Below are 17,998 nucleotides of genomic sequence, written 5' to 3'. Positions count from 1 at the left end.
TGCAAGTACTTAAGATCTACACAGACGCACATGCGGCTCAGATTGATGGAGAAGAAAACTTGTTGTAAATCTCAATGACGGTTTTGCCCGGCATTTGAAGAGCGAGATCTCCATCACAGCTACGGGCAAAAACATTGTTGCGAATGTAATGGTACATAAAAGTGGTGAGTTTATCAAGTTTTGGCATCAAACAATGATCGACCACAGCCAAGTCTTGAACGTTCCAGTACACATCCGATACGTCTTGGTTTTTAACCTTGCGGACAAAGTCGTAGAGAACAATAGGTTTGCAGTTTTTGCAACGGGGTCTAATTTCTTGAGAGTCATAAGAGAAATGGCAAAAGGGAGGCATACATTTATTTTGGTAAAATGCACGGGACTCGACATTATTAGTTTTGACATGGGCAAGATGGGAAAGAGAGGCAGGGCTATTGTTGATATTCATATTATCAATTGAACGTGGGGTGAAGTTTTTTATATAATCCTCATCCAAGAAAAAGGATTTTGTAAAAAAAACACTTGGAGATTTGAAATCTCCGGTAACCATAGAGGCAATGAGATTTGTGTCAATGAGACTAGTCATTAGGTTTCCTTGATGAATACATTTGGAAAACTCTTCAAAGTTTTCAGGGTGGACTGCAATCATTAAATCGTTAGAAAACAAATGAAAGTACAAAAAAATTGTTCTATCAAATGAGTCTGGGCTGTCGTTGGGTATAGCACTATAAATGAGAGGAGTTTCGCTTGAAAGTAAGTTGATCATTTTGTAGTTATTTAATGATTTACTTTTTTTTTTTTTTTTTTTTTTGAGTGAAAAAAATAAAATAGTAGTTTAATTAAATTGAATTTTATTCTTCTTATATATATATATATATATATATATATATATATATATTTTCCCCAGCTTTCATCTTTAAATTGTTTTTTTTTTACTCTTCAATAAAAGGAGAATGTTAAAAGCGGGGTAGAAGTATATTATTTTAATGCAAAAATGCAGAAATCAATAGTTTTTGCAAATTTTTTAAATTTATGTTAAAAAAATATACAACTAATACTCAATTATTAGGAATTAATGCATAATGCAACTCATTGGCATTTCTTTTGGTGGTCCAAAATGTCATGTCTTTAACAATTTGAAGACTCTCGATAGCTCAGTTGGTAGAGCGCGGGACTGTAATAGCTCATTGTAATCCTGAGGCCGCGTGTTCGACTCACGCTCGGGAGAGTTTCTTTTTTTTTCCTCTTATTTAAGAATAATTTGTTTTTTTTTCTTTAATAATTGTTATCTTTTTTTTTATTTTATTATTTTTTTTTATTAGCTTTTAAAAATTAAATATCAAAAGTATTAAATTTTTTAAAAAAGTATTTTAAAAATAAGTTTGGATTTTTTTTATGAATTTTTGAATAAAGATAATGTTTTTAGGTGTAGAGGCCTCAAATCCAAGAGATTTTTTTAGTAAAATCTTGGTTATATTAAAATTTAAATGTATAACTAAACTATTTTATTAAATAATATATTATTTTCTAGTCAATTAATGTTTATAAAATAGAATTTTTAAAATCACTTGACCAGGGATTACTATTTTTACATTTCAAAGTAGTTAATCTTTATGTATGTACATTTAGATTAACTTTTAACAATCAGCTCTAGTGGCGCAGTGGTTAGCGCTTCGTGCTTATAGCCGTTCACAAGTGAATTTCTATGCAAATGTCACGATCGTGTGAGGAACGCGATGGTCGTGGGTTCGAACCCCTCCTGGAGCATTTTTTTTGGATTATATTTATTTTGTATTATATATTTTTTTTAAGGTAAACAGAGTATCAATTAGAAATAAATTTTATTTGTTTATATATATGTTTTAAATTTTAAATTTTAAATTTAAAAAAAAAAAAAAAAAAAAAAAAAAAAATTTAAGGAAGGATTGAAAAGACTTGATTTGAGTTAATTGGAGTTTTTTTTTTTTTTAATTTTTTTTTTAAAATTTAAAACTTTTTGTTGGATTTATGATTGAGATGATAAATAAAAATAAAATAAAAAAAAATAAAGGGATAGAATAATTATAATAAACAATCTTTGCCTCCCCCCCTTTTATTTTATTTATTTTTTTTTTTTTAACTTTTCATATATATATTTATATATATATAATTTTTTTTTTTTTTTTAAAATTTATCCGGAGGTTGTTGGGATAAAATTCTTCATTGGTGCTTTAAAAAATAAAAAAAAATTAAAAAAAAAAAAAAAAATAATTAAACAAAATATACCAGTTAAATAGCCATCATAAAAATATAAATAAATGAATTAAATTAATTTTTTTTTTTTATTTTGTTTTTTATGATATTTTATTATATTATGATAAGACCAACAACAACTCACATGCCAAAAATATTTATCATCATGAAATAAATAAATAAAAAAAAAAATTAAAAAAAAATTAAAAAAAAACTGATTATGCAACAATAATATTTAGATTAAAAATGACTGGTGGTCTGAATTAAAAAATAAATAAATAAATAAATACTGGAGAAGAGAAAAAAAAAAAATCTATTTATTTAAAATTTTTTTTTTTTTTAGATTTAAAAAAAAAAGTATTCAAAAAATAACGTATTCAAAAAAAAAAAGTATTCAAAAAAAAAAGTATTCAAAAAAAAAAAGTATTCAAATATATATATATATATATATATATTTTTTTATTATTATTTGAAAAAATCCTGCACAGCCGTGTAATCTTCATTTATTTATATTTGACATGTGAAAATTCCAAAAAATTATTTTCTTTTTATTTATTTTTTTTATTTTTTAAAAATTTCTGTTGACCAAAAAAATTTTTTTTTTTTTTTTATATATGAAAAATTTCCCCCCCCCAACAATAGTGTGATTAAGGAAGACCAAACAAAAAAAAATAAATAAATAAAAAAATAAATAAATTCATGTGAAAATTTAATCTTTAAAAAAAAAAAAAAAAAAAAAAAAATAAAAAGTTTTAAATATTTTGTTAATTGGGGGGGTTTTTTTATTTATTTATTTATTTTGATAAAAACTTTTAATATATAGATTGAATTAATAATAATTATAAACTTTTTTTTTACTTTTTAAAAAAAAAAAAAAAAAAAAAAAAAAAACTCAAAAATATTTATTTAAAAATCATTTTATTATTATTATTTTATTATTATTATTTTATTATTATTATTTTATTATTATGGCTGAGTTTTTTTTTTTTTTGGCTCCCCAGAATTTTTATTTTTATTTTTATTTTTTTTTTGGTCTACCACGGGGTGAAGCATAGAATGTAGAGTGGTGATACGTTGATTTGTAATATATTACGTCAATTTTTAACTATTTTGGAATTTTTTTTTTTTTTTTTTTTTTTTTTTTTCACTACCACCGCCATTTTTATTATTTTTATTATTTTTATTTTAAAAAAAAAAAAAAAAAATCTTTTCTTTTCTTTCTTTCTTTTTTTTTTTTTCTTTCTTTCTATATTTTTAATATTTCATTTTTTAATTTCACATATATATATATTAAAATAACTTTTTTTTTTTTTTTTTTTTAATCAATAGGACAACATGTCTGATACCAACAATAACAATAACAACATTCCAAACAGACAAAGTACAACAGCTTCTTCTGCTCAAGCTGCTAATGCTTCTGTCTCAGAAAAGTCCATTCCTCTGGAATCATCATCATCATCATCACCACAGATAAACTTACAATCAAAAGAATCTACAATCGAATTAACAGAATCTAATGAATTAAACCAAAAAAATACCCAAGATGCCCCTGATACCATCACAATCACAGTAGCAGCCGCAGAAAAGGAAAAGAAACGACAAAACTTTGTGGTACGAACTATCTGGACAATTGTCATGATTGCAGGATTCTTCCTTATCTTGGCTGCTGGACATATCTGGATCATTGCCCTCATTGTACTCATCCAAGTCCTTACCTTTAAAGAAGTTATCAACCTGGCAACAGAACCTTCGCGTGAGAAAAAACTCCCCTGGGTCCGCTCTCTAAACTGGTATTTTTTAGCAACTACAATCTACTTTCTTGAAGGTGAATCCGTCATTTACTACTTCAAACACGTTGTTCTCGTAGATGCTTACCTCCTGCCCTTGGCAACTCATCACCGATTCTTTTCATACTGCCTTTACATTATTGGCTTTATCTTCTTTGTCTCTTCCCTCGAAAAAAACCACTACCGATTCCAATTCACCCAGTTTTGCATCACACACATGACCTTGCTTCTCGTTGTCATCCAAGCTCACTTTATTGTTAGAAACATTTTTTCAGGAATCTTTTGGTTCTTTGTTCCTGCCGCTCTTGTCATTACAAACGATATCTTTGCCTATCTCTGCGGAATTACTTTTGGCCACACTCCACTCATTAAAATCTCTCCCAAAAAAACTGTCGAAGGCTTTATCGGAGCATGGATCTGTACAATCTTTATGGGTCTTATCCTCGTCTTCATTCTCGGCCGTTTCAAATACTTTATCTGCCCAATCTCCGACCTAGGAATCAATGCCTTTACTGGAATTGACTGCACACCAAATGCTGTCTTCTTCCCATCTGCCCACCGTATCCCCTCCCTCTTCCAACCTCTCTTTTTCGGTATGGACACTGTTGTCTTCCCCACCATTTACATCCATGTCACTGCCCTCGCTACTTTTGCCTCCCTCATTGCTCCCTTTGGTGGCTTTTTCGCTTCTGGTCTTAAACGTACCTTCAAGGTTAAAGACTTTGGCGATACCATTCCAGGACACGGAGGCATCACCGACCGAATGGACTGTCAGTTCCTTATGGGCTTTTTCTCTTATCTCTACTATGATACCTTTGTGGCCTCTCACAATGTCTCAATCACCTCTCTGCTCCAATCTGCAATTGTCAATCTCTCCCACGACCAGCAAACTCAGCTTGCTCTTGCTTTGGTCCGTTACCTTGTCTCGAAAAATATTCTCGCCGAGTCGGCCATTGCCTCTATTGAGAATTCAGTCATTTAAAAAAAAAAGTGAAAATATGTAGTATATATAATAATAATAATAATAATTTATAATTAATGACAAAAAAAAATATTAATAATAATAAAAACAATATAATAACAATAATAATAATAATAACAACAACAACCAACCAACAAACAAACAAAATACCTCCTCAATTCCGGGGTTTCTTCCAATAATATTGCTTGTGGGTCTTACGGCATGCACGCAACCCAGTAGCTCCACGGCCCCGGAGCTGGTCAACCAACGCCCGCCGATCCGCATCTGTATCCTTTTCCGGCACATAATAGTACTCCTCCTCCAATGGCTTACCTGCCGCATCCTTGCCCTGTCTAGTAATGACTCCGATCCAAGGTGTTGCAGACAACACGGTTTGGACATGTGATACACCAACACGGCCATTACCCAACGATGGAATTGAACGTAGTAATACTGAAACTGGTGACGAGTGTGCTCTTGAAAGTGCCAAATGTGTCGAAACTACCTGCTGAATGTGCTGGAACGAGGGGGCATCAAAAACATTCTCTTCTTCATCTTCATCTTCATCTCTATTCTCATTCTCATTCTCATCTTCCTCCTCAACAGGCTTGTCTGTAAATAAAGACTCATCTTCTATAACATCTCGGGGTGTGTGCTCAGATATAGGCGCTCCACTTTCTAACCGTACAGCAACCATACTCTGGCTCCGAGATAACAGACTATTTCCATGACCTACTAAACCTCGTCGGGACGGCGACCCAAGGGCCACGCGCTGAGATTGTGACCGAGCAAGCCCGCGAACTGCAGGTACAGCCCGAGCTCTTCTTTCTTTCCCTTCTTTTCCTTCTTTCTCTTCTTCTTCTTTTTCTTTTTCTTCTTCTTCTTCTTCTTCTTCTTTTTCCTCCTGTTCCTCCTCCTTCTTCTTCTTCCTCTCAAAATTACTTTCTAAATTTTCTTGCTTCTTCTTCTCTCGCTTGTTACCTCCATTGTCAACCCCCACTGCTACACCTTTGTTCGCAAGGTACGCACCCACAAGCGCGCCGTCAAGCATATCACTCTTGCGCTTACGTGCAGATGATGCCGGCGTGCCGTGCGCAGACTGCGGTATCCCAAGTGTCACGGGTGTTAAGGGCTGTTGCGATGCAGCTGCTGTAAAGACACGGCCTGACATTGATGGTCGATGGGGCAGCGATGCAGCAGCGGACTGCGAGGAAGCAGCGGACTGCAAGGAAGCAGTGGACTGCGTGCGGCTGGTGGCAGGTGCAGATGTTTTGGCCGGCAATGCGGATAAAGAGGAACCCAATGACTGGGTGGTAGGCGTGACAAGAGCAGCAGCAACATTGGTCCGGGTAGGAGTTAAAGTATTGGAGAAAACAGATGACCCGCTATGTAGAGCTGAGAAAAACGCAGAAGAGGGGCGGGGTTTGGTACCCGAAACAGCAGCAGCAGTGGAATTAACGGGTGCCGTGTTTACAGGGGCCAGCAGTGGGGCCGGGACATTAAGTTTGGTGGCCCGCCGTTCTCTGAGAGTTTGTTGTTTGCTCTTTCCTTCTTTTCCTTCTTCTTCTTCCTTTTGTTGCTTCTGTTGCACCGACTGGCCCTTTGCTTTTTGCTCGGCATCATCGTCCACAAGTTCCACAAGAGCGCGTTCGCCGCGAACATCTATGGTAATGCCGGCCACATAATCAACCTCAATCTCGAGACCCTTGGGCACTAGGTAATCTGTGACACCATCCGGGACACGCTCGACACGCTCGACACGCTGGGGCTCCAGTTTAGGCCCGTATGCGTCGTGTCTTGGAGCAACAAACATCATGCGGAATGCCGGCACAACAACGGTACATCCATTCCAGCCCAGACATGTTACTCGGAGACGCGGTGGGTTAATAGATGAGGAGGACAATGACGACGAGGCATTTTTTTTATGAGACGGCTCAACTATGCGCAAACAAACATGGACACGCGAAACTAGCCGATTGGCAGAGGGAAGAGCAACATCACACGACTTGGATGACCGGCCAATAGTCACGGGTCGCCCGGAACGAGGCACACGGGCCACGGTGACGGCTGCAAGAGGCGAGCGGACGGTAAAGGGTTCTGGGGTTGCTAAAGTCGTGATATTACTTGTTTTGCCTTGCACAACTGAGTCCTGGCCTACTGGAATTACAGTGGGGTGGTGGAGGTGAAGAAGGCTAGGACTATTATGGATTTGGGTTGGTTGGTGTATGGAAGGTTTGGCGGCCTTGTCTTCTTCTTGAACGGCTCCAAAGTCCAGTCTGGTAACGCCAGTATCCATGTGTGCACCAAAACTGTCATTGTCTGCTGTTGCTGGAGGGGGGGATGACGCCGCACGAGAGCCAGGAACGGCCATGTACTTTGTATCTGGCAGTCTCGGCACAATATCTTCTTCTTCTTCTTGGTCTTGGTCTTCATCGTCAGATAAAGACGCGTATTGAGGAGAAGATGCCATCATGGGCATTCGATTGGAAGCAGGAGTTGGCGACGAAGGTGGCACACATTTCGCGTCGTCATCTTCATCATCTTCTTCTTCATGAAACGCGCCTGGTTCAGACAATGCACCTGGACCACCTGTAGATGATGATGGTTCTGGAGTGGGATAGTATCCACGTGAGGCAGACAAAGGCCTTACAGATCCAGTCAATGGCAGCTGAAACAAATGTTTTGACTCGTGCAAAGAGCAGTCATTGACAGCAGCGGCAGCGGCAGAGGCAGTAGAACCAACACTGGAGCCATGAGGACCAGCAGCAAATGATTTGGAAGTAATAGCTGTTGGAGTAGTAGGAACAAAAGAGGTGGAATCAGGTGGAGGGAATTTAGGAACAAAGCCTGGGAGAAGTGACGAGTTTACAGAAGAAACGGATTTAGTAGCACGAGACGCGCGAGACGTGAGACCAGCAATGGTAGTGGCGGTGGCGGCAACGCGTTCAGGGCTTTGAATAGGTGAGGCTGGAGTCATGGCGCACGACTTTGAGCGAGGCGCAAAGGCGTACTGGTTAGAAGATTCCATTAGTTGGATTTGAATTTGGAAATTTTGGGATTTTGAATTGATGAGATATTAGAAAAGAGAAAAGGAAAGAAGGAAGGAAAGAAGGAAAGAAAGAAATAAAAAAAAAAAAAAAGGTGAGTGAGGATTATTTATTTATTTATTTATTTATTAATATTTGAAAAAGGAAATAAAACACGTTTATTTACTTTTTTTAAAAAATAAATAAATAAAGAAGAAGAAGGAAAAAAAAAATAAATAAATAAAAAAATTTATATTTTAAGAAAAAAAAAAGAGATTTGAAAAAGTAAATAAATAAATAAATAAAAAAATAAATAAAAAAAGTAAACAAAAACACGAAAGAAACGCGTAAAATGCGAAATGCGTAAACACGAAAACACCGCGGATGGATGGTTAGTTGGTTTCTTAGCCGTGCCATATTTTTATTGAAGACATAATAATAAAAAAAAAAAATACCCCGATTGGCAAACAAGCAAATCAATTGAATAAAGACTTGTTTAAATGATTTTATATATTAAATTATTAATTTCATGTACTTTATACATATATATAATCACTGAAGCTTTTTTGATAAAAGTTTGTGTAGATGTTGATTTGATTTGATTTGATTTGATTTGGAATTACCGGGTCTTATGCTAATTTAGACGACGACGCGGTCATGTAGATCTACGAGTTTCCTTCATAAAAAAAAAAAAAAAAAAAGAAAAAAGAGAATTCTGTTTAATACTAGGCAAATTATATTAATATATTTTCATTTCAACGACTGATAAAATATATTTTCATGACTATTTTCTTTAACATATTTCATTTATTTTCTTTAAAATTTTTTTTTTTTTTTTTGGTAAATAATTTATATATATTTTTTTTAATTTGAATAGCCATCAATTGAAACCTTTAAGTCTTCTTATTGTTTTTGGCTTCATCAAGTATTGTGTTCTAACATTAAACCCTAATTAGGGCTGTGACTGTGAAACTTTAATGTTATGCGTAAATATCAGACTAAAGTAATTTATAACCACTCACCTTTTATGCTCTTATTTTTCTTTACTTTCTCGGTTTGATGCGGCTCCTATTGAATACTCTATGTATATATCCAGGACATAGGGTTATATCTGTTACATAAATATTGAATCTTGTAATAACTGTCATGGCAACTAACGTTACTTCTTCTCAAGGAAATGCCTTGCCTACTGCCCTGCCTACTGTTGAGCAGCTGCTGCCGCCCAGCAGCATTTCCCATAGTAGTGAACAACACACACCCACCAACCCAATTAAGTATTAACCCTAACCCTTTCAAAATATTTTTTTTTTTTTTTTTTTACTCTCCCACACACACACACACATACACACACACGCACACACGCACACCGTCTGGTTCCCTCTCCCTCCCCCCTCCAGGCTTTTTTTTTTCTTACTCTGTCAAGAAAAATTTTTTCCCACTTCTTCGACCACAGAACGATAGAATACAGCCGGCAACATGACTAGTAAGTACTACTGCCATGATGAACAAGCGAACTATACAAGATGAACAGATGAATACAGCTTAATAGAAATAGTCGAAATGAAAATATCCATATATATATATATTAAGAGTACCCAATGTTTGAAAAGAATTAAAGTGTTGTTGTAAAAACAAAGAAGATTGCAATTTTTGATTTGGAAATTTAAATAAAAGATTTGAACTTTATCATTAAATAAATACCTCTTTTCACTCAGAAATGACTTGAACAATTAACATCTTTTCCATTTGACATTATTTTAATAATGACGACAACGACAACGACAACAATGATGACGATTACGATTACGACGAGGACAAAATAGCGAACCACTCTTTTGACATTATTCTGTTATTCTCTCTGTTCACACTTTTGTCGCAAACCTTTTTTAAATAATGAAACTTTGCTAACTCAGTCTTTAGAGGGTACTTCCTCATTCGGTAAGCGTCACAACAAGTCGCACACTCTCTGCCGCAGATGTGGCCGACGATCCTTCCACTGCCAGAAGAAGACTTGCTCTAGCTGCGGTTACCCTTCTGCCAAGATCCGCTCCTTCAACTGGGGCCAGAAGGCTAAGAGAAGACACACCACTGGTACTGGTCGCCAGCAGTACCTCAAGACCGTCACCAGAAAGTTCAAGGACGGTTTCAAGGCCTAAATTGCTGGTCCCGTTGTTTTTTATGTATTATAAAAATTGAATAGTGATGTGCCAATGAAAAGTTCTTAATGAAGAAAAAAAAATTTAAAAAAAAATTTAAAAAAATGCAAATATCTTTTTGATCGGTCTTTACTGTGTTAAAAGTCTTTCGGTCTTGTTTTTAAAGTACCGATCACGTGTCGGATACCTGACCTTTGCGTAATTGTCATGATGGATTGAAAATATTGAAAATAAAAATAATAAATGCTTTCTGTCTTTTGTTTTTTGGTTATTAATTTATTATTATTATTATTATTATTATTATTATTATTATTATTATTATTATTATTATTATTATTATTATTCTTCTTCTTCTTCTTCTTCTTCTTCTTCTTCTTCTCCACTTTTACTCGTAGCCTTTAATATCTTTCTCTACATTTCATAACCATGTCCTGGCAAGATCAAGTCGCTAAGAAACGCTCAGAGGTTCTTGCTAGAATCCCAGTAGAATGGACCGAAATCATTGACTCAGTCGTGGCTACGGCAGACCCCTCTTCCAACGTCCTTGCCCTCATTCTTAACCAACTGCTTACCCCGGAACAACTTGAAATCACCCTCAAGAATGCATCCCAGTTGATCCCAGCCATGCAATCTGGTGAGCTCTCCAGTGAAAAAGTTGTCACTGCTTTTGCTAAAAAAACAGCAGCTGTTGCCAAACTTACCAATGCCGTCTCGGAACCTCTTTACTCAGAAGCAATCAATCGTGCACGAGAATTGGACACACTTCCGAAAGATGAAAAATTAAAACTCCCACTTTTTGGCTTGCCAATAACTGTCAAAGACTCTTTCAATGTTCCTGGAGTCCAATCTACCCTTGGTACTGTCTCACGAATTGCTCTTCCTCCTGCTTCTAAAGCCTCGCCAGCCGTTGCACTTCTCACGGATCGTCTTGGTGCCATCGTCATCGCCAAAACTAACGTCCCACAAGCCATCATCACCCCAGAGTCTCACAACAATGTATTTGGCCGCACACTCAACCCTGCAAACCCCAAAGAATGGGGGTCTGGCGGGTCCTCTGGTGGCGAAGGTGTCCTTGTTTCTCAGCGTGCATCTGCTTTGGGCTTGGGTACCGATCTGGCCGGATCCATCCGTGTTCCTGCTTGGTCAAACGGCGCTTACGGATACAAACCTTCACTCAAAATCGTGCCCTACTTGGGCTTTGAGGATGCAGGCAAACCACCACGTGAACCAGGGCTCACTGCTACTGTGGGACCTCTTGCCCAGTCTGCAGATGACCTAGAGCTTTTCCTCAAGTCTGTTATAGGCGCACGACCATGGGAAGATCCTGAGCTGGAGAACTCTCTTGAACCAATTGAGTGGAAGGAAGACCATCATCTGCCTGAAACTTTTACCGTAGGTATTTTAACAGGATCTCCTGGTGTACCCATCACTAGCCAAGTCCAGGAAACAGTGCGCCTAACTGCTGAAAAACTTGGCGCTGCTGGCCATAAGCTTGTTTGGATTGACGAAGCAGCAGCCCCATCTATTTCTGATCTTACTCAACAAGTCGGAGTTCCACTTATCAGTCTTGACACTGATGGCACTCACCTTGAAGCTATCCGTCGTGGAGGCGAGCCGCTGACCCCGGAAACTGCTCGTGGACACACTGGGCTATTTGAGCCGCACATTGAGAAAAACGAACAAGACGGGTCTGAACAGGTCTTTGTGGCTAAAGTGATTCCATTTACAGTCTCAGATGAAGACCTGGCAAAGTCCAAGACTCTTCAGGGAGAGTTTATAAAAGCCTGGGATGACCTGTTTACAGCCCATAAGCTTGATGCACTCATGTGTCCATTGATTGACGAGTTTGCTCCTGCACATGGCAAGTTTGACTTGACTCCATTTGCCATTAACTGGAACACAGTTGACGTGAGTAAAATGCTTGGAAGCAAAATGATTGATTGATTGATTCTAACTTTTATTTTATTTTTTAGTACCCCGCGATTTCTATTCCTGTGAACCGTCAGTCCCTTGGCTACAATAGTAAGTGCAAAAAGAAAGAAAGAAAGAAAGAAAGAAATGTATAAAACCTTTCCAGCATTAAAAATACTAATTCTTCTAGATCTCGTAAAACCTCAGGCGGTCCAGCTTGTGGCGCAAAACCTTGAGGACCAGCGACTTCTTGCTGTGGCAAAGGCCCTTGAAAAGGTCTTGTGAAAAAAAAAAAAAACTTCAAGTCAGCAGCTGATCAGAAATCTCGAGATTTTTAAATAGCAAATAACAAAAAAAAAAAAAAATTCTTTACCTTAAAAAAAAAAAAAGAAAAGCTCCTCCAATACCATTATTTTCCTCTTTTTTTTTTTTTTTTTTTTCATGTAGCAACCATTTTAAGAATCTCACAAATGCTCTTATGCTATAGACTCATTGCTTCATTTTTACTATCAATCTGTTTCCAACTCCTACCAACTGCTACTGCTGATCTCCCACCTACCGTCTGGATCAATGGGTCTCAGCCGCTCACTGGAACCCTCAGTCCAGATGGTCTTGTCGAGTCTTACCTAGGAATCCCATATGCAGCCCCTCCCCTGGGTCCCTTACGGTTCAGCAGACCTATCCCCTTCACCGGGTCCTATGCAAACTTCTCTGCCACTGAGTTCGGGCCCAGCTGTCCCGCTGCGCTTTCCGGCGGTACCCTAGCTGCGTTCGATGACATTGCTGGCATCGGCAAGTACCTCCCCCCACACATGCGTGATGCTCTCCATGATGCCCGAGCACAAATGACCCCAATGGATGAAAACTGTCTCTCTCTCAATGTCTTTTGTCCAGCAGCTAAAAACCCATCTCCTTTGAAACCCCTTCTCCCTGTCATGGTTTGGATCCATGGCGGCGCGTTCCAGTTTGGCGGATCCTCAATGTACCCTGGAGACCCGTTTGTGCGTGATGGAATTGCCCTCAATCTCCCTGTCATTATAGTCACTTTCAATTACCGATTAGGTGCGCTGGGATTTCTCGGCGGTTCTGCAGTCCTCAAAGACCAGCAATCGGCAAATGCAGGACTTCATGACCAAAGATTGGCTTTGGAGTGGGTATCGAAGCACATAGAAGCTTTTGGCGGCGATCCTTCCCGCATTGTGATTTTCGGTGAAAGCGCCGGCGCACAAAGTGTCTACATGCATACCGTCTCACACCATATCCAGGAACAAAAACCTTTGTTTTCTGCTGCCATAATGCAAAGTGGTAGTATCATTCCCACAGGGTACGTTGACGATAAAGGCCCTGAGCAGCTGTTTTGGAGACTGGCTGAAAACACAGGATGTGACGTAACTGATGGCTTTGCAGCCCTTGAATGTCTTCGCTATAATGCTACTCTCGACGCCATTATAGATTTCCAGCGCAATTTGGTCCGCAACGAGCAGTCTGGAATCATCACTGCGTATCTGGGCTGGAGCCCGCGTAGTGACCGCGATCAAAGCGGTCTCCTGCCTGCGCCTGTTCATGAGCTTTCCATGACCCCACGTGCCATTCCACAAATCACAGGTAATCAACAAGACGAAGGTACACTATTTGCGTTAGTTCTTAATGCAACAACAGGCAAAGAAACAGAAGAACTGTTTCAGTCTATGTTTGGACGCGCATCAACACAGCAGATCCACCAGGCGTTAACTCTATACCCTGATAACCCATTTTCTGGAGCACCATTCGATACAGGTCTGCGCAATGCTGTAACTCCACAGTACAAGCGTTTGGCTGCGGTTCTCACAGATATCATTTTCCAAGCAGGCCGGCGACTGGCTCTGGCACGTGTTCCTGTGGCTGCAGTGCCTACATATGTATACCAGTCTACAGCTCTGCACAATATAATTCCTGTTCTCGGGACGTTTCACGCTAATGATTTGATTTGGCAATGGCGCGAGGACGAGGATCCCAGTCTGCGATGGCCCGGGAGACCTGGTCAAGGGATATTGAAGGTGCCATCTAAAGCGGCAGTGGCTGCTGCGACTCAAGCAAAAGTCTACCGACGCTACTTTATAGCATTTGCAACACACCATGACCCCAACATCGGGAGCGGGCTGCCGATGTGGCCGCGATTCTCGGATCTTGGTCGTGACATGCTAGGGGTTGGTCCGTCTATGGTGTATGTGGACCGCGACACGTTTAGGACGGAGCAGATTGGGTTTTTTGCACAAAATTACGCGGGGTTTATGATGTAATGATTAGTCAGGAGTTTTGTAATAAATTATTTTCCACGTCTCCACAGCCAAAAGTTCCTTTTTTTTTTTTTTTTTTTTTTGGCACCACCACCACTACAATTTATATTTAAACAACAAAACTTTCTTCCAACACTGCTGCTATTTGAAAATAAAATAAAAAGAAACATCAAACTTGAGCAGTGTTGAATACATTAAAACGACTACATTCTATAAAGTCCAGTCTTTTTTTTCTCATTTCTTAATACATATAAATACACATCATGGCATCTCAGTCGAACCAGGCCGGTGCTCAGATCCCGCCCCAACCTCAACCGGCCGACTACTCGCTGCCAGGTAAGTCGTGGAATGGGTTACTGGGGGATCATAAAGTTAACCACTAACGTGGGTTCTTCTTCATAGGTGTCATGCGCTACTTGCAAAACGAATGGCAGCGTAATGAGCGCGATCGAATCCATTGGGATTTAGAGCGCGCAGAAATGAAGGTAAGTCTTTTTTTATTTTTTTATTTATTTTCTTGGGAGAGGGTAAGAAAAAAAAGGAAATGTTTAACATTAGTTTAAGACTAGAATAGCAAAACTTGAAGGCGAGAAACGTGGACTTCAACTTTTGGTTGAAAGTCATGCCAAAAAGATTGCCATTTTAGAATCCAGCATTCGCAACAGGTGAGTTTGAAATAAGTTTTTCTTCTTCTTCTTTTCATATATTAATGAAATACAGATCAAAAGAACAACCGGAAGTGTACGATCCATATACAGAATCGAAGGCTTTGCTCGATAAAGAACTTTCCATGATTCAAAGTGCAGAAGTCGACCTTACTCCTATAATTGAATCCCGCCAGTATCTCGACAAGTGTATTCAAGAAATTGAGTATCTGCTGCAGTCCTCGAACATTAACTCCACATCTGAAGGTCTAAACAATGATCAGCCCATTGATGGCAACAATAACAACTCAAATACCAACAGTAACAACATCAACAACATCAACAACATCAACAACATCAACAACATTAATAATAATAACAACAACAACAACAACAACTCAAACATATCTTCTTCAAATAATCAGTTCCCCACAGAAAGCCAGCCTTTACAGGATTCCCATACTGAAAATACCAATGGGTCCAGCAAACCCAAGTCCAAATCTAAAGCTCTTGGTCCATGGAAACCTTCTAAAAAGCTGACAGGCCACCTGGATCTGGTGCGTGCTGTTGTTTTCTGCAGCGCTGACAAACTTGTGACAGGATCGGACGACGGCACAATCCGCTTGTGGAACATTGGCGACAAGTCCAACACAATAACAACAGCAATTCAAACGCACCGTGGCCATGAGGGCAACGTGACATGTCTTGCGTACGACTCAATCACTAATACACTTTACTCGGGCGGTGAGGACCAAAAGATTCGACTGTGGCGAAACTCCCAGGTCACGGAGATTGCGTCGGTGGCAGGCCACCAGGACACGATCTGGGCTCTGGCTCTTGATGAAGGTTCGCGGCGGCTTGCCAGCGTGTCCAAGACTGGTAGCGCGTGCATTTGGGACATTTCTTCGGATATCGGTGCATCACCCCTGTCTGTTATCCGCTACAGTTCTTCTTCGGAGGATGATTCTCGTGAAGATGCAGATGACAGTAATAGTTCTGGTAATGATGACAAGAGTTTTGCATTCCCCACTGCGTTGTGCGTGGCTTTTGCCAATGCAGGTGCCCATATTCTTGTTGGCTATGACAATTCAAAGATGATTATGTACAATGTCAGCACAGGCAAAAAGGTTCGTACATTTGTTCCTGGCGGTGACAGCAAGGCTCGCAAGCGTGCACGCAAGCGAGCATCTGGAGGATCACAACGAGGCGAAGAAGACAAGGTTGATGACTTGGATGAGGGCGATGATAAGAGTCCTGGAATTGAGCATGGCGGGGTTTACGGAATTGCACTCAGCGACGTGACAGGGCAGGCAGTGGCTGTTTACTGGGACGGTACGGCGCGCACGTTCAGCCTTGCGTCGGGCGAGGAGCTGGGCACGTGGATGGTGCACGCGGGTAACGGGTGCAGTGTAGCTATGTCGCCTTCTGGCCGCGAGCTGCTAACGGGTGGATCCGAGGGCACACTTAAGTTCTGGACGCTTGGAGGTACAAGTACACGGGCTGAATGGACGTTAACCCAACAGATTGAGCGGGCACATGATGACAAGGCACGCGAGGGGGTTTTACAAGTAACTTGGTATGCAGGCAAGGAAGGTTCCGAGTTTGCTGATCGGTTATGTGCAAGTGCTGGAGGTGATGCACTTGTCAAGATTTATCAACGAGACTATTTTACATTATAGTTTTTTTTAAAAAAAAACAAAACAAAGATCAGATTTGAGAGAAAGATATATATATTTTAGCAAAAAAAAAAAAAAATAAAAAAAAAACTGCATTGAATAAAAAAATTTTTTTTTTCTTTCTTTTTTCCTTTTTTTCTTTTTTACAAAAAATAAGATTTTAATTGGTTTTAAACAATTGATAATGGTTTTAAACCTTTTGTCTGCGGATAATAGCCTGGTAACCCGTCTTGATGGAGGAAACAGAGCGGCGAGATCCGCACGAGTTACAGTCGAGAAAGAACAGTCTGTTTTCCTTTTTAAGGACGGTGTTGATGGACTTGCAAGTTTTGCAAGTGACATACTCGACAATGTACTTGCGCAAGACGGTTTCAATTTGTTTTTGTTGGTAACGGCCCTTAATGACCAAACGGTTTGAACCGTCGACGGAACCGGTAGTACCCAACTCTGCGTACAAGAAGGAGGTGACATGATCGGTGGGTCTGTGTAGGCGGTCGGAGATTTCCTTAATGTTGACAAACAAAGTCTTTTTACCATCACGCTTGACCTCTGGAGGAGGAATCTTGTACTTCTGGTCTGGACGTTCAGAGGCCAGTTCAGGGTTATTGTCTGCGAGAATCTTAAAGAAACGGGTCAAAAGCTCTGGGTAAGTAAAGTCCCGCTCACCACGCTCATTGACGGCTGGTGTAGCTTCCTTGACAGCATTGCTGCTGCTGCTACTGCTACTACTCTTTTTTTCCTTTTTAGTTTCGGAAACACCGGCCTTTTCCAGCAGAGCATCAAAGTCAGCGGCGGCAGCAGCCTTGCTTTTCTTCTTCTTCTTTTTAGCGTCAAAGAGGGGGGCATCTTCGCCACCGGCAGTAGCGCCGTCGGCTGCAGAATCAGGCCGCGATTCAGTAGTAGTTGATTCTTCATCAGCGGCAGAAGCAGAAGCAGAAGCAGAAGATTTACTTTTAGTTTTCTTCTTTTTCGTGGCAAGACTAGCCATCAGGTCGGTAATTTCATCGGCACCATTTGCATCAGTTGAAGCCTGTGCTGATGCTGATTCGGGTTGTTCGGCTTCGATAGTCTTAGACTTAGACTTGGAGGACTTTTTCTTCTTTTTGATGGAAGGATCAAAAACTAGTTCTTCTTCGGTCATTGTTGCGTTAATGATGGGGATCAAGATGGGTATACCTGTTAGGATAGAAGAGAGGGAGGGGGGGGGGTAAAGGGGAAAAAAAAAGAGAGAGAGAGAGAGAAAAAATTAAGAAGAAAAGTTTCAGAATTGGTGGATGGCACACTTGAAATGGGCAATTATGATAACTTTTTTTTTTTAATTAATTAATTAAT

General features: G+C 39.3%; 8 protein-coding genes across 8 annotated transcripts; 5 read left to right on the top strand and 3 right to left on the bottom strand.

Moving 5' to 3' along the window:
• Window positions 1-37: 37 nt before the first annotated feature.
• Window positions 38-763, bottom strand: SAPINGB_P000631 (uncharacterized protein; the record flags this gene model as incomplete). Its single annotated transcript, XM_031995354.1, has 1 exon — window positions 38-763. The coding sequence occupies one exon, from the start codon at window positions 761-763 to the stop codon at window positions 38-40; it is 726 nt and encodes a 241-aa protein (XP_031851245.1).
• A 2,801-nt stretch (window positions 764-3,564) lies between these two features.
• On the top strand, window positions 3,565-4,998 carry SAPINGB_P000630 (uncharacterized protein; the record flags this gene model as incomplete). The annotated part of the gene is made up of 1 exon (XM_031995353.1): window positions 3,565-4,998. The coding sequence occupies one exon, from the start codon at window positions 3,565-3,567 to the stop codon at window positions 4,996-4,998; it is 1,434 nt and encodes a 477-aa protein (XP_031851244.1).
• A 154-nt stretch (window positions 4,999-5,152) lies between these two features.
• SAPINGB_P000629 (uncharacterized protein) lies at window positions 5,153-8,005 on the bottom strand (the record flags this gene model as incomplete). Its single annotated transcript, XM_031995352.1, has 1 exon — window positions 5,153-8,005. One exon carries the CDS (start codon window positions 8,003-8,005, stop codon window positions 5,153-5,155), a length of 2,853 nt encoding a protein of 950 aa, XP_031851243.1.
• Window positions 8,006-9,479: 1,474 nt separating this feature from the next.
• SAPINGB_P000628 (60S ribosomal protein eL37) lies at window positions 9,480-10,159 on the top strand (the record flags this gene model as incomplete). The annotated part of the gene is made up of 2 exons (XM_031995351.1): window positions 9,480-9,486; window positions 9,924-10,159. 2 exons carry the CDS (start codon window positions 9,480-9,482, stop codon window positions 10,157-10,159), a joined length of 243 nt encoding a protein of 80 aa, XP_031851242.1.
• Window positions 10,160-10,585: 426 nt separating this feature from the next.
• Window positions 10,586-12,355, top strand: SAPINGB_P000627 (uncharacterized protein; the record flags this gene model as incomplete). Its single annotated transcript, XM_031995350.1, has 3 exons — window positions 10,586-12,067; window positions 12,133-12,181; window positions 12,261-12,355. 3 exons carry the CDS (start codon window positions 10,586-10,588, stop codon window positions 12,353-12,355), a joined length of 1,626 nt encoding a protein of 541 aa, XP_031851241.1.
• A 185-nt stretch (window positions 12,356-12,540) lies between these two features.
• Window positions 12,541-14,349, top strand: SAPINGB_P000626 (uncharacterized protein; the record flags this gene model as incomplete). The annotated part of the gene is made up of 1 exon (XM_031995349.1): window positions 12,541-14,349. One exon carries the CDS (start codon window positions 12,541-12,543, stop codon window positions 14,347-14,349), a length of 1,809 nt encoding a protein of 602 aa, XP_031851240.1.
• Window positions 14,350-14,609: 260 nt separating this feature from the next.
• On the top strand, window positions 14,610-16,669 carry SAPINGB_P000625 (uncharacterized protein; the record flags this gene model as incomplete). The annotated part of the gene is made up of 4 exons (XM_031995348.1): window positions 14,610-14,682; window positions 14,749-14,831; window positions 14,911-15,011; window positions 15,067-16,669. 4 exons carry the CDS (start codon window positions 14,610-14,612, stop codon window positions 16,667-16,669), a joined length of 1,860 nt encoding a protein of 619 aa, XP_031851239.1.
• Window positions 16,670-16,856: 187 nt separating this feature from the next.
• On the bottom strand, window positions 16,857-17,807 carry SAPINGB_P000624 (uncharacterized protein; the record flags this gene model as incomplete). The annotated part of the gene is made up of 1 exon (XM_031995347.1): window positions 16,857-17,807. One exon carries the CDS (start codon window positions 17,805-17,807, stop codon window positions 16,857-16,859), a length of 951 nt encoding a protein of 316 aa, XP_031851238.1.
• Window positions 17,808-17,998: the final 191 nt, after the last annotated feature.

The sequence above is a fragment of the Magnusiomyces paraingens genome, assembly GCF_902498895.1.
Source record: "Magnusiomyces paraingens strain CBS 517.90 genome assembly, contig: contig1, whole genome shotgun sequence".
Lineage (NCBI taxonomy): Eukaryota > Fungi > Ascomycota > Dipodascomycetes > Dipodascales > Dipodascaceae > Magnusiomyces > Magnusiomyces paraingens.
Note: the sequence above shows the minus strand (reverse complement) of the source record. Positions and strands in the feature narration are given on the sequence as shown.